General features: G+C 61.4%; 1 protein-coding gene across 1 annotated transcript; it reads left to right on the forward strand.

Moving 5' to 3' along the window:
• The first annotated feature begins 8947 nt into the window (after positions 1–8947).
• FIGLA (folliculogenesis specific bHLH transcription factor) lies at positions 8948–14192 on the forward strand. The gene is made up of 5 exons (XM_077789203.1): positions 8948–9100; positions 11675–11878; positions 12415–12558; positions 12727–12735; positions 14067–14192. Exons 1-5 carry the CDS (start codon positions 8948–8950, stop codon positions 14190–14192), a joined length of 636 nt encoding a protein of 211 aa, XP_077645329.1.
• Positions 14193–15123: the final 931 nt, after the last annotated feature.

A 15123-nucleotide genomic window follows, 5' to 3' on the forward strand; every position in this document is an offset into this window, starting at 1 on the left:
ACACTGGGGGTTCATGGGGGTGATACTGGGGGGACATTGGGGGATACTGGAGGGACACTGGGGGTGCATTCGGTGGGCACCGGGGGGACATTGAGGGGAACATTGAGGGTACTGGGGGTGCACGGGGGGACAATGGGGGAGCACTGGGGGGGCACCGGGGGGGCACTGGGGGTGCACTGGGTTTGCACTGGGGGGGCACTGGGTGGGCACTGGGAGGGCACTGGGTGGGCAGTGAGAGGGCACCGGGGGTGCATTGGGTGGGCACTGGGGGGGCACTGGGGGTGCATTGGGTTTGCACTGGGGGGGCACTGGGTGGGCACTGGGAGGGCACTGGAGGGGCACTGGGGGTGCACTGGGTTTGCACTGGGGGGACACTGGGTGGGCACTGGGAGGGCACTGGGGGGGCACTGGGGGTGCATTGGGGGGTACTGGGGTTGCCTCGGGAGTGCTTTAGGGAGGTTGGGGTTGCACCGGGGGGTGAATTGGGGTGTGCTGGGTGTGTTCTGGGGTCCTGCACTGGTTTGTACTGGGGAGGTGCACGGGGGGTGCATTGGGGGGGCTGCCCCGGGGGGTCCCACTGGAGGTGCACGGGGGGACACTGGAGGTTGGGGGTGTACTGGGGGTGCATCAGGGCTGCACTGGGGGGGTGCAGTGAGGGTGTCCCGGGGGGGCTGCACTTGGGGTGTGTCACACGTGTGCCGCAGCCCGCGTGGCTGTGCCCGCAGCCCATGTGTCTGTCTGTCCCGCAGTCCGTGTGTCTGTCTGTCGTGCAGCCCGTGTGTCTGTCTGTCCTGCAGCCCGTGTGTCTGTCCCCGCATCTGGTGTGTGTGTCCCCACAGCCCACGTGGCCGTGCCTGCAGCCTGTGTGTGTCCATGTCTGTCCCTGCAGTCCATGTCCGTGTGTCCGTGTCTGTGTCCGTGGCCGTGGCTGTGTGCCTGTGTGTCCGTGGCCGTGTCCATGTATCCGTGTGTCTGTGACTGTGTCCATGTGTCCATGGCTGTGTCTATGTGGCCATGGCAGTGTCTGTGTGTCTGTGGCCCCGTCTGTGTGTCCGTGTGTCTGTGACTGTGTCCGTGGCTATGTCTGTGTGTCCGTGGCTGTGTCTGTGGCTGTGTCCATGTGTCCGTGGCTGTGCCCATGTGTCCGTGGCTGTGTCTGTGTGTCAGTGGCTGTGTCCATGGCCGTGTCCGTGTGTCCGTGGCCATGTCCGTATGTCTGTGTGTCCGTGTGTCCATGTGTCTGTGTGTCCGTGGCTGTGTCCGTGGCCGTGTCCGTGTGTCCGTGTGTCCGTGGCCGTCCCCGCAGCCGCCGCTCCGCCCCGCTGTGCCGCAGCCGTGGCTGTCACATGCGTGTGAGCGTGCTGGGCCCTGTGCACCCGTCATGTCGCATCCATCACCGCGGCCCGTGGCGCCCGCCGCGCCTCCCGCGTGTCCCGCTGCCCGTGCACGGCCACGGACGCCGGGGCTGCCCCCAAAGCCTCGGGAAGCGGCGTTTGGGAGCATCGCCGCGGCTGGGCCCTGCCTCCAGCTCCCCGCCTTCCTCTCGCCTCCATCCCTGCTCCATCCCGGCTCCATCCCTGCTCCATCCCGGCTCCATCCCTGCTCCATCCCTGCTCCATCCCTGCTCCATCCTTGCTCCATCCCGGCTCCATCCCTTCTCCGTCCCTGCTCCATCCCTGCTCTGTCCCTGCTCGGTCCCTGCTCCGTCCCTGCTCCATCCCTGCTCCATCCCTGCTCCGTCCCTGCTCCGTCCCTGCTCCGTCCCTGCTCCATCCCTGCTCCATCCCCGCTCCATCCCTGCTCCATCCCTGCTCCATCCCGGCTCCATCCCTTCTCCGTCCCTGCTCCATCCCTGCTCCATGCCTGCTCCATCCCGGCTCCATCCCTTCTCCGTCCCTGCTCCATCCCTGCTCCGTCCTTGCTCCATCCCTGCTCCATCCCTGCTCCATCCCTGCTCCATCCTTGCTCCATCCCTGCTCCATCCCTGCTCCATCCCCGCTCCATCCCTGCTCCATCCTGCTCCATCCCCGCTCCATCCCTGCTCCATCCCCGCTCCATCCCGGCTCCATCCCTGCTCCATCCCTGCTCCATCCCTGCTCCATCCCTGCCCCATCCCCGCTCCATCCCGGGCTCCATCCCTGCTCCATCCCTGCTCCATCCCGGGCTCCATCCCTGCTCCATCCCTGCTCCATCCCTGCTCCATCCCTGCTCCATCCCTGCTCCATCCCGGGCTCCATCCCTGCTCCGTCCTTGCTCCATCCCTGCTCCATCCCTGCTCCATCCTTGCTCCCTCCCTGCTCCATCCCGGGCTCCATCCCTGCTCCGTCCTTGCTCCATCCCTGCTCCATCCCTGCTCCATCCTTGCTCCCTCCCTGCTCCATCCCCGCTCCATCCCTGCTCCATCCCTGCTCCATCCCTGCTCCATCCCGGCTCCCTCTGGACGTCCGCGGGCCGCAGCCGGGCGTCGATGCCCGGAGCCCTACGAGGGCCGCGGCACGTCGTGGCCCTCCGGAGCGGCTCCCGCTGCCGCTGCCAGCAGAGCCGGTCCCGGCAGCCCGGGGCAGGAGTTACCCAACCCGTCTGCCCGCTCCGCCGCTTTCCCAACCTCCCGAGCGCCCCGCTCCCCTCGCCTTCGCCCTCTCGGGAGCCCTTTCTGCGCGGCCGTTTGCATCGTTTGCTGCTTTTGCTCGAGGAGCTGCAACTCCGTTTCAAAGAAAAGAGGGGGAGAAGCAAGCAAAGCCAGGGGCGAGGCAGTGCTGCTACCAGACGCCTTTTCCCGCAGGATCCAGTCCTGCCGGACCCACCAGCCATCTGTCAGGCATTCCCAGATCGTGACCTGATGCATTTTAGGATTTGGACTCAATGATCCTTGTGGATCTCTTCCAACTCAGGATATTCCATTAATCTCTGTCTCTGGCCCTACATTTCAATTCACCCTCTGATCCAGCTTTTTTTTTTTTTTTTTTTTTTTACCCCTAAAAAGGCAAATTCTCTGTGGTCATGTTGAAATTAAAGCAGCGTTTGAGCCTTAAAATAGCTGGACACATCTGTCCGCCTTCCCCATCTGCCGCCGGCCTGGCTGGATGAAGGAAGCGACTGTCTGTGCAAAATGAGGGAGCTGTCTCATCCTTCTGTCCCGTAAAATCAGTTTATTCAGGGAAAACATTCCCCGAGACTCCATTGATTTGCCAGATAACACCCTAGTCAAGGAAAGACAGGAGGAGCTGGGCTCTGCCCAGCCAGCTCCTCTAAATAAAGTAATTTTTTAAAAAAATTTGAGGTTTTTCAGTTGGTTTTGGAATTCCTTTCATGGAATAAAGCTCCCAAATGGAAATCCTTTCAAGGCATCTCAGCTGCTTCCTGACCCCACACGGGCTCGTAATAATCTATCGGCATTTAACACCGCGTTCCTTAGGAAAAGGAAGCAGCTGATTGTAGGGATTGGAGATGGAACCAGCTCTAATTTCTCTCATGTGATTCCTTAAGGACGAGTGGTGCAGTAATAACAACGTGGCAGCGGGAGGAAGAGCCGTGCCCAGCGGCCAGAGCAGGGCTGGAGCAGCCTGGAGCCTGGGACCAGCCAAGCCGCTGCTCCCGGAGACCCCCAGGAGACCCTGAGGGCTCATAACCCACTTTTCTACTGGGGAAACTGAGGCACGGGTGGGCACAGAGGAGCCGGGAAGCAGCGCGGAGCAGCTGGAGCCGCTCCAGGAGCTCCGTGAGCTCATCGGGGATCACCTGCCCGGTGATTCACGGCTCAGCACCGCTCCGCATAGTTTCCAGCGAGTTTCCATCGGACGCGGGCGCTCGCATCCCCACGGGCCCGTCGTGACACCGGTGACCGGCTGCTGGCTTCGCCCCCGCCACCCAAGCACCGGAAAGCCGGAGCCGGGCCGGGAGCGGAAAACCGGTCCGAGAACTTTTCTGTCCTCGGCAGCGTGTGACCCGGGCTGAGCCGGGCGGAACAGCCTTTCCCCGGCGAAACAAACAGCCTTTCCCCGGTGAAACAGCCTTTCCCCGGCGAAACAAACAGCTTTTCCCCGGTGAAACAGCCTTTCCCCGGTGAAACAGCCTTTCCCCGGTGAAACAGCCTTTCCCCGGCGAAACAAACAGCCTTTCCCCGGCGAAACAAACAGCTTTTCCCCGGTGAAACAGCCTTTCCCCGGTGAAACAGCCTTTCCCCGGTGAAACAGCCTTTCCCGGGACGGGCGAGGGAGCGGGGACCGTGCCCTGCCCGCCCTGCGGGTGGTGGGAGCCCATCCTCCCGTCCATCCTGCGGCTGCTGCTCCGCAGGTCTCATCCAGCCCGTCCCAAAGCCCCGCCGCTCCCCAGGGTCACCCCCACAGTCCCTCTCCAGAACAGCCCGAGGGGTTCCCCGGGGGTCGGGCTGGGTGTCCCTGGGGCTGCCCCACAGCCTGGCTGCCCACCCCGCTGGTCGGGCTAATCCCCGGGGAACGGACGGAAGGAAAAGGGGAGATTAAATTAGATTAGCTGGAGCCGCCTAATTTTAGCGTCCTCACGTGTCGCTGACACACTGCTCCAGCTCCTCCCTCGCTCCCCAGCCCTGAGTGACCCCAAAGCCACCAGCCAGGCCAGGAGGTGCCCCAGGGGGGTTTGGCTGGGTGGTGGCACCCAGAGCGGGTGGGCACGGGGGTCACTAGACCTGTGCCAGAAGGGGACAGGGGGTGGAAGCCACCTCCCACTGGCCATGGCCATCCTTGACTGGTGGTGGCCACCCTGGAGTGGTGCTGGCCACCCTCCATTAGTGACGGTCACTCTGTCAGTGACAACCATCTGCCTCCAGTGATGGTCACCATTCCTCGCTTGTGGCCACCATCCCCTTGTGGTGGCCACTGTCCACTGGGGATGGTGACCCTCCACCCTCAGTCTCCACCCCCAGGCAGCCCCTCTGCCCAGGGGGACTCTGCAGGGGGACGCTCCGCTCTGGCACGTCCCCTTTTCCCCCTCCACTCCCAGTTCCTGCCCTGCATGTCCTGTTGCCTCCTCCTGAATCACCACACAGTGAAGATGACCTTGGCCTGACCAGACCTCCCTCGGGGCAGTGCCAGCTCATCCAGCTGTGCAGGAGCCCGCCAGCTCCATCAAACATCTCCTGATCCATGGGATGCTTCACGGGATCGGCCCCGTGACACCACAGTGAGAGGAGATGTCTGGCCCCTTCCATTTCCAGGAGCCACACTGTCCTCAGCATCCCAGGAAGGTCCCAAAAGTCCCAGGAAAGTCCCAAACATCCCAGGAAGGCCCCAAAAGTCCCAGTCCAGTACCCAAAGCCTGGATGCTGGAGCTGGCAGGAGCTGTGGCAAGAACAAGGTGTCCCCAAAAGCCAGCAGGGCCAAAGGCAGGGAGAGCTGAGGACCATCCCGCATCCCAGAGGGGCCGTGCCAGGTGCCACCAAAGCTGGCACGGCTCCGAGGTCAAAAGTCCCGGTCAGGACGCAGGACCCTGAGTCACTGTGCCCTGGCATGAGCAACTGCCATGTGCAGCACTTTCCCAATCCCAGCGGAAAGGGGAGGTTTCTCCTGCATCCCTGGGGCACTTTCCGTGGGCACGGCGTGGGACGTGCCACGTCCCTGGTGCCACCAAAGTGGAGCAGGGACACGAGCAGCACCGGGCTCGGTGCCGGGGGCTTTTCCCTCCCCTCTGCCTCATCCTTTCTCCCAGCACTGTGGGTGTGGGCAAGCCGGATCCGGGGGTCTCGTGGGGTAGGATAACCACCCTGGGGCTCCTGTGCCACAGCCACGTCCAGCTTGCACCGACCCCGTGAAATCCTTCCCACCCCACGGCAGGAAATCGCCCAGAACTCGGATTTGGGGAAGGCACGGGCACACGGCGGGACAGAATCCCTCCCCTCAGTCCTGTGCTGTCCTGGCAGCGTCCACACCAGCGTGGCAAAGCCACGTGCGGGTGGATGTTCCTGCCAGCCCATCCTGGGGTCTGGGTGAGGCACGGGGAAGAGGGGGCGAGGGGCTGGGAGCCCCCCTGCTGCCCCTCCCAAATCCCAGCCCAAGGCACGGCGCTGCTGGGGGCAGGGAAGGATGGAAACCCCCAGACCCCCACGTCCAGAAGGGTTCCTGGGTGCAGCCCAGAGCTCTCTCTGGGATACAGGAGCAGAGTGGGCTCTCCCCGACCCCTGCTCATCACAGGCAGCGTCTCCCTCGCTCCCTGGCAGAACGATCACGGCTCAAAGGCCCCAGTCACACGTATCTCCACCAAGTCACTCTGACAGGCAGAAAACCACCCCAAATGTTACATCCCACCTTGCTCCAACATCCCCTCACCCGGTCGAGGCCGGAGATTTTGAGCAAGAGCTGCCCTCCACCCTGCCATCAGCTATTCCCCAGCACCCATCCCGCCACCCCTTGACACCCAGAGCTGCTCCCCTCTCACCCCTTTGTGCTCCATCCACCGCAGGTCCAGTCCAGGCGCAGGGAGCACAAACTCCCTCCCGACCCCGAAGCCAGGGTGAAAATCCCCTTCCTTACCTGGGCAAAGCTCTCCTCGTCCATCCCGTGCTCCGTGTGCGTGGACATCATCCTCGGAGCATCCAGGGTGGTTTGCTGAGACAGAGAGCAAGCGCTCGCCGCGCCGAGCGGGGTCTGGGAGGGCTTTATCATCTCGGGTCCCTGCGGAGGAAGGCCCTGCGTGCCAGCGCCGAGGTCATTGGCTGGGCACGGCGCGGATGAAGACGGGATTTGAGCAGCAGCGCTGTAATCCCGCAGCCCTGGCATGGGAGTGACGGAGCTGTCTGGGCTGAGATGCTCTGTGGAAGGTCTGGGCTGCTCCTGCCCCACCCTGGCAGCCCCACGGAGCCCCCCTCTGCTCCGGACCCCTCCGCTCGCCACCCCCGGGCACGGCAAGAAGGAGCAGCCAGATCATGGATCAGCCCTGCATGGCTGGGGGTGACCTCGCCTGTCCCCGGGCCCAGTCCCAGTGCGGAGTCTGACTGAGGAGCTCTGTCTCCTTCCCCTCCCTAGATGGGAAATAAATGGAGAAGCCCCCGCTGGGGTGGGATGGATGCGCGCGAGGGGCTGGGAGCCCCGAGGTGGAACGAGGCCTGCTGGAGTCTCCTCATGCGTGTGCAAATGTGCGCTGCGTGTGAGGACACACGTGGCACAGGCACACGTGGCCTCCCCCATGGCTCTGACCCGGCAAAGGCTTAATTGGGATCTGCAGCATCTGCCACGGCGGCAGCGGCGGCTCCCGTGCTCAGGAGGAGCTCGGGGAGTCCTGGAGAACCCCAAAAACAGGGATGGGGGATAAAAAAGGGGGGAAAGAGCTGCCTGGCTCCTCCCACACCGCGTGGCTCCGTGGGTCCATCCCTACGTGACCGTGGGCACGCAGGGCCCCTGTCCCTGCTGCTGGAGAGGAGCCGCCGGGCAAAGAGGGTTAAGGTCGATTCATTTATTAATTCTAACGGAGATCATCCAGCTCGGAGGGCCCAGCAGGGTTATCTGGGATGGGAAAGGCAGGAATTGCTGTCAGGGAGGAGGAGGATGGAGCTGCAGCCCCAGGTTTTCCCATCATACACAGGGATGGGCTTGAGAGGAGTAAAGCCCAGATTTGGGAGCAGCAGGCTCCAGGCTGGATTTAGGCACCACCTGGATGGGCTAAAGGTTAAGACCAGACCTAAATCTTCATCCAGGTGCTGAGCTCAACCCTTGGTTGAGTGCTGTGTGAGCTGGCAGGGCAAGGCTGAGCTCCAGCCTTGGTCCCATCCCTGTCCCCATCCTGATCCCTGTCCCCATCCCATCCCACCCCATTCCCAGGGCACATGGCCACCGGTGTCAGCCCAGGGCTCACCCGGACCCTGGCACAGGGGACCCCCACCCCGAGCTGTCCCCGCATCCACCTGCCTCACGACAGGGCTTTGGCAGCGCCTTCATCCCATGGAAACTGCTTTTATCTCCGAAAATTCCTCTGCTGTCGGACGGGGAACCCGGACCGGGCTGCTCCGGGCTGGGATCGCCCCTGTGCCGCCCGCGGCTCACGGGCACAAAGGCTCCTTCACCCGCACGGACAGAGCCGCCTTTGTTCCCCTCTCCGGCCGGGCAGCAGCGGCCCCGGCCCGCCGGCCCTGGGTCCCCTTCCCGGGAACCTCCGGGAGCGAGAAAATCCGGGAAAAGCGAGCGCTGCGTGGTGGGAGATGAGCGCCGGAGCATCGCTGCTTGTCCCGGATTTACTCCCTCCCGCCGGCCCCGGTGGGATTTTTGTCGTTTTTTGGATTTAACCAAGCCAGGATTGTTTAAAATCTCCCCGGGATGATGGGTGGGGCGGAGGGGATCCAAGCGATGCCCCGCCAATAAATCCCTTTATTGTGCCTCCCGCCCGAGGGATAACCCGGGTGTGGCGGGGCGAGACCGGGACCCCCGGGAACCTGCGCGGGTGGCCGGGACAATTCCCGGCCCAGCTCCCACCCCTGCGCTTCAGCACAAAACGGGGATAAATAATCCCTTCACAAGGAGGGCTGCGGCAGGATGGCGATGTCACCGGGATGTCCCCCAGGATGTCCCCAGAGTGTCCCTTGGACCCCCAGGCATTGCACTGGGAACCAGACCACAAATCCTACAGCATCAACCCCAGGGCTGGGTTTAGGGGCAAAAGCGGCCTCTGGAATTCCCTCCTAAATATTCCTACACCCGTCTGGGTGAGCTGGGGAAACTGAGGCAGGAGAGATGTCTCTGTCTCACGTCAGGGCACCGGGATACTGCGGTGCTGATGCCACCAGCAGCACGGACAGCAGCAGGAGAGAGCATCTCGTGGCTTTAGGGACAGGACAAAAGTTTTCCAGGAGTCCCCCTGTCCACGTGGATACCTGCTCTCCCGCATTTCCCACCCCTGGGCACCCAGAACCTGCTGGAAACGGGATGGGGATCCCGGTGCCAACGCAGCTGGGCCCTTGGGGAGCTCAGGGAGCAGGCTGTGAACCATGCCCGAGGTGCCAGGACACATGCCAGCAGAGCAGGTGCCCTGGAATGTGCCTGGCAGCACGTGGAAGATGAGGAGGAGGATGGAGAGGAGGAAGAGGCCACAGGCGTTGCCACGTCTCCATAAATCCCATTGGAATATTTTACTCCATAAGGTATTTTATCATTTCATCCGGGCACCACGAGGCTGGCAGCCCTGGCAGAGACGGAACACTCCCAGGCCGTTTGGGACCCTTGGAATATTTTACTCCCCATAAAATATTTTATTATTTTATCTGGGCACCACGAGGCTGGCACGAGGCTGGCAGGGACCAAACACTCCCGGGGCATTTGGGACCGTGCCAGGAAAGACTGGGTTTAATCCTGTGCCAACAGCTGCCCCGGGCCCAGATTAGCCCTGGCACCGTCCCCTTTCCCTGCCCTTCCCTGACCTTCCCAGGCCACCCCAGCACGAAAGTGGAAAGCCGCGGGTCCCTTTCCAGTCTGGGTGTCAAATGTCACCTCCTCGATGGGTCACGGGCGTCGGGGTGGGTGGGTGGGGGGCAGAGACCCCTGGATTTAGGGAGCACCCTGGGACGGGGGGCTGGGAGCTGCTCCAGCCCTGCCCGAGCTCCGAGAGGGGAATCGGGAGGGAAAACTGAGCTTGGAGGGGTGGGAAAATTCCCAGCACAGCGCCCCAAAACACAACCCCTGAGAAATGAGGTCCCTAATAACAAAAAATAGCGACCCATGAAAAATGTGAGCCCTAACAACTGTGACCCCTTAAAACCACGATCCCTAAAAACCCCAAATGCTAATTATTGGAACCCCTAAAACAGCTAATAACCCCAAACCCTATTCACCGTGACCCCTAATAAGTGTGTCCCTTAATAACCCCAAATCCCAATAACTGCGACCCCCAAAATGAGGTCACTAATAACTGCGACCCCTTAAAACCCCAAATGGTGGGCAGCTGGGCACGGAGCCGTTTTTGGGGTGACTTTACACCTCCCTGCCCTCAGATTAATTTGTCAGACACCAGAATTATGCCCAGACCGGGGCAGGGATAATGGGATTATCCAGAGCCCGCTGCGGGACAGGGAAGCTCATTACGGAGCATTAAAGAGAGGAAAATTGGGTTTTTCCTAAGTTCTTAGGAAAAACCTCAACTCCCAGGTGCCTCTCATTTTAGGGTCATGTTTGGATTTCTTTAGAGTCTGCTCTGCACTCGGCAGGAACCTCCAGGATCCCGGAGCGGCTGGGGATGTGTGCAGGTGCTTGCAGGCTTGGGGAAACTGAGGCAGGGCAGCCCCAGCCCTGCACAGTCCGTGCCCCGCGCACCTCGGAGCAGCCGCTGGAGCCCCCGGGTGCCCCGGGAGCACCGGGACGAGCCCCGGAGGGCTCGGGGAGGGCGGATAACCCGGAGCGACCTGACTTTTTTGGCGGAAAAAGGGCGGTTTGGCATTTTTATTTCCAGCCTCCCCGAGTTCTGCAGCGTGTCGGGGACTAACAGTGCCACCTGCCGAGCCGGGCCCGGCGCGGCGGAACCTCTTCTGCCGGCTTTTCCACCCAAAAGTGCTCCCAAACTCATCCCTCTCCCCTCCGGAGCCAATCCAGGAGCCCGCCCCGACCCCAGACATCCCTCAGCCCGTTCTGGGGGGCCTTGTGGGGGCTCACCCTGGATAACAGGGTGGGACTGCGAGAGGGGATAGCTGAGGCACAGCCAGGGATCAGGATTTTGGGATAAGGAAACTGAGGCACAGCCAGGGATCAGGAATTTGGGATGATGGATGGGGAAACTGAGGCACAGCCAGGGATCAGGATTTTGGGATAAGGAAACTGAGGCACAGCCAGGGATCAGGATTTTGGGATGATGAATGGGGAAACTGAGGCACAGCCAGGGATCAGGAATTTGGGATAATGGATAAGGAAACTGAGGCAGAGCCAGGGATCAGGATTTTGGAACGATGGATAAGGAAACTGAGGCACAGCCAGGGATCAGGATTTTGTAACGGTGGATAAGAAAACTGAGGCGCAGCCAGGGATCAGGATTTTGGGGGTACCAGGCCGGGACAGTGTGTGAGGAAACCGAGGCACAGCCGGAGCTCGTCAGGCCCAAACGGGTCCCACCTGTGCCTCGTTTGCTCTCGGCTATTTAAGCGCCTTTTCCCCTCAGTTTCTCCTTTTTGGAGTCAGCTCAGGGGGTGCAGCTTCGGCCCTTCCGTGGGATGGGTGAGGCCAGCAGGGCTGGGGGGCGGCCGCAGGCCCTGGAGCCCTCGGGGGTCCCAAAGCCATCGGGGGTCTCGGGGGTCCAAAAGCCATCGGGGGTCTTGCAGCCCTCGGGGGTCCTGGAGCCCTTGGAGCCCTCAGGGGTCCTGCAGCCCTCGGGGGTTTTGGGGGCCCCGGAGCCCTCAAGGGACCCAGATCCTCTGGGGGTCCCAGAGCCCTCAGGGGTTCCGGGGGTCCAGCAGCCCTTGGAGCCCTCGGGGGTTTTGGGGGTCCCAGAGCCCTCAAGGGACCCAGATCCTCCAGGGGTCCTGGAGCCCTTGGGGGTCCCAAAGCCATCGGGGGTCCTGGACCCCTTGGAGCTCTCAGGGGTTTTGGGGGTCCTGGAGCCCTCAAGGGACCCAGATCCTCCAGGGGTCCCACAGCCCTCGGGGGTCCGGGAGTCCTTGGAGCCCTCGGGGGTCCTGGAACCCTTGGAGCCCTCAGGGGTCCCGCAGCCCTCGGGGGTCCCGGGGGTCCCGCAGCCCTCGGGGGTCCCGGGGGTCCTGCAGCCCACGCCGCCCCCCGAGGTGCTGGAGGGGCTGCTGAGGCAGCGCTTCGGGCCCCTGCCCCGGCCGGCCACCATCGCCCGCCTGCGGCGCGGCCCCTCGGGGGGCTACGAGCCCACGGGCGACCCGGCCGAGGTGCTGGAGCGGCGGCAGGCGGCCAACGCCAAGGAGAGGGAGAGGGTGAGTGACCCCCGAACCCGCTGGACCCCCAAACCGCCCCGGGCTGGGCCACATCGGGGGCACTTGGTGTTTGAGGGGTGGGTTTAACCTGGGGTCCCGGCTGAGTTTAGCAGGGCCCGGCTTAATTCTGTGTTGGGCAGGTCAGTTTAATTCTGAGGTGTCGGTTTAATTGTGGCTGAGCCCGGTTTAGTCCTGGTGAGCCCAGCTTAATTCCAGTTAAAAGTCCCAGTTTAATCCTGGAGACCCCAGTCTGGTTCTGTGAGGGACCCACGTTAATCCTCGGGGGACAGTTCAACCCCAGGGTGGGATTCAATTCGGGAGGGGACCCCGATTTTTGTTATGGGCGGGCCTGGTTTAATCCTGCTGAGCCCAGTTCAACCCTGGGGGTGCTCCCAGTTTAATCTTGAGAGATCCCAGTTTGATCCTGGGGGGGATCCTGGTCTAACTCGGGGTTCTTGGGGTAACCTGGGGGTCCCCCCTTGGTCTCTAATGGGGATCTGTGACTGGGGTCCCTTTGGGGTCTCTGTGTCCCGCAGATCCGGAACCTCAACAGTGGCTTCTCCCAGCTGCGGAGCCTGGTGCCGCTGGTGCCGCGGGACCGCCGGCCCAACAAGGCGGACACGCTGCGGGCGGCGGCGCAGTACATCCGCCTGCTGCGGGGCGTGCTGCAGGACTGCCAGGTGAGACCCCAAAACTGACCCTAAACCTCCCCCCAAAACTGACCCTGAACCCCTGAAACATCCGCCTGCTGCGGGGCGTGCTGCAGGACTGCCAGGTGAGACCCCAAAACCGACCCTAAACCTGACCTAAACCTGAACCTGAACCCCTGAAACATCTGCCTGCTGCAGGACTGCCAGGTGAGACCCCAAAACTGACCCTGAACTGACCCTAAACTGACCCTGAACCCCTAAAACATCCGCGTGCTGCAGGACTGCCAGGTGACACCCCAAAACTGACCCTGAACTGACCCTAAACTGACCCTGAACCCCTAAAACATCCGCGTGCTGCAGGACGGCCAGGTGAGACCCCAAAACCGACCCTAAACCTGACCTAAACCTGACCCTGAACCCCTGAAACATCCGCCTGCTGTGGGGCGTGCTGCAGGACTGCCAGGTGAGACCCCAAAACTGACCCTAAACCTGACCCTGAACCCCTGAAACATCCGCCTGCTGCGGGGCGTGCTGCAGGACTGCCAGGTGACACCCCAAAACCGACCCTAAACCTGACCCTGAACCCCAGAAACATCCGCCTGCTGCGGGGCGTGCTGCAGGACTGCCAGGTGAGACCCCAAAACTGACCCTAAACCTGCCCCCAAAACTGACCCTGAACCCCTGAAACATTTGCCTGCTGCGGGGCGTGCTGCAGGACTGCCAGGTGAGACCCCAAAACTGACCCTAAACCTGACCTAAACCTGCCCCTAAACCCCTGAAACAGCCACTGCTGTGGGGCTGCCAGAAAGGGACCCCAAAACTGACCCCTCAAACTCCCCCTCCCCCCAAAATGATGTGGGATTTTGTTGCCGTTTTTCATCTTGGAATCAATAATTCTGTTTTAGTCCATAGGTTTTTGTGGGGCACCCCAAAAGTGACTCCTGGGCTCCAAACCCCCTTAGAACTGGAATTTCGGGGGACTGGTTGGGGATGGCTCCATGGAGGGGGGGACAGATTTCTTCCAATTTCTGCTGAGTTTTAGCTTGGAATTCAGTTTAAGATTAACAATAAATGTAATTATTGCGGGAAACATCCCAAAATTGACCTCCAGCATATGGGGACCCCAAAATTGACCCTCCATCTCCAAGCTCCCCTATAATGTTGGGGTTTGGGGAGGCTCATGGGATTTTTCTTGATATTTTTCAGCTTAGAATTAATTTAATAATCAAAATTGAAATGAATTATTATTTGAGGAGGAACCTAAAAACGGACCCCCTATAAAGTGGCCTTTGGGGGATTTTTATTCTCATTTTTCAGGTGGGAATTAATATTTAAAAAAAAATTAATTATTATTGAGGGGAGGCCCCAAAACTGACTAACAACCCCCCTATAATTTGGGGTGCTGGTGGGGGATTTTCCTGCTTGAGGTTGGAATTAATTTAATAATTAAATTGATTTATTATTGGGAGGGGGTTGTTATTATTGGGAGGCGCCCCCCAATTCTGATATATATATGTTTTTAATTCCCCTTTTCCCAGGAGCTCGGCGCTGAGCAGGAGTCGGGGGGTCCTGCAGGGGGGGGGCACCCTGAGCCTGGCCTGGCCGTGCCCCCCCTGCCCGTGGGGACCCCCCCAGCCTGGGGCACTGCTGAGGGGGGGCGGTGAGTGGGGGGCAGAGCACCCCGGGAATTTGGGGGAGCACCCCGGGAATTTGGGGGTGGATCAGCTCAGGGATCACCTTGGGGACCCCCTGGTGGTTTGGGTGCACCTGAGGGGGGGGGGGCAGGACAGAAAACTTGGGGGGGGTCACCCATGGGGTCCGGGTTTGGGGGAGCATCTGGGTGATACTCGGGATCGCCTTTTCCCCCCAAAATATTCCAAAGGTGAGAAAAACCTTTATTTTTCTCTTTTTATTTATTTTTTTTTAAGGTTTTTCCTGACGCCCCTAAAGGTCCAGGGGGGCTCTGGAGTGGGGGGGTGTCCCCCAAAAGCCGAGTTCAAGGCTCCAGCTGTTTGAATTTTTGAATTTTTGGGATCACGCTCCTGTCCTGGAGTCCTGCACCCCACGAAACCCTCACCCCAAAACTGGGGGGGGCAGGGGGGGGTCTGCTACCCCTAAAACGCAGAGGTTTGGGTTGGGGGAGCAAAGCTGTAATTAATTTCTTTATGAAATTGTAATTAGCCCCTGCCAAGGTAAGGGCTCATTAACGCTCGTTAATATGAACCCCGTTAATTGCACAATAAACAGGGCTGGCGGGAGCAGCAGCGCTGGCTTTGGGTGTGGAGATTTGGGGGTCCCCCCTGTTTGTTGGTGGGGTTGCGATCCCGGGGGGTGCGGGGGGAGGCGGGGCGGGGGGAGGTGCGGGACACGCGTGGTGCGCGGGGGGGCGGCCCTTTGTCAGGATGCTCTGAGGAGGAGGAGGAGGAGGAGGAAGGTGGGTGATGGCAGCAGCCCCCGGCCGCAGCACCCCTCGGGGGAGGGGGGATTTGGGGGGGCTGGGGGGAGGCTGGGGGACCCCCGCTATCCTCAGCGCACCCCCAGCTGGCTGCGTGCGGGTGTGGGGGGCTGCATCGCAGCCCTGCCCCCGCTCCTGGG

Source organism: Lonchura striata, chromosome 32 (genome assembly GCF_046129695.1).
Source record: "Lonchura striata isolate bLonStr1 chromosome 32, bLonStr1.mat, whole genome shotgun sequence".
Lineage (NCBI taxonomy): Eukaryota > Metazoa > Chordata > Aves > Passeriformes > Estrildidae > Lonchura > Lonchura striata.

Bases quoted from the DNA above. Each gene is read 5' to 3' on its own strand.
- FIGLA (XM_077789203.1), top strand. From the start codon at position 8,948: ATGCCCGAGGTGCCAGGACACATGCCAGCAGAGCAGGTGCCCTGGAAT. The intron at 9,101-11,674 runs GTATTTTATCAT...GGGGTCCCGCAG, and splicing joins GGAATATTTTACTCCATAAG to CCCTCGGGGGTCCCGGGGGT. The intron at 11,879-12,414 runs GTGAGTGACCCC...TGTGTCCCGCAG, and splicing joins ACGCCAAGGAGAGGGAGAGG to ATCCGGAACCTCAACAGTGG.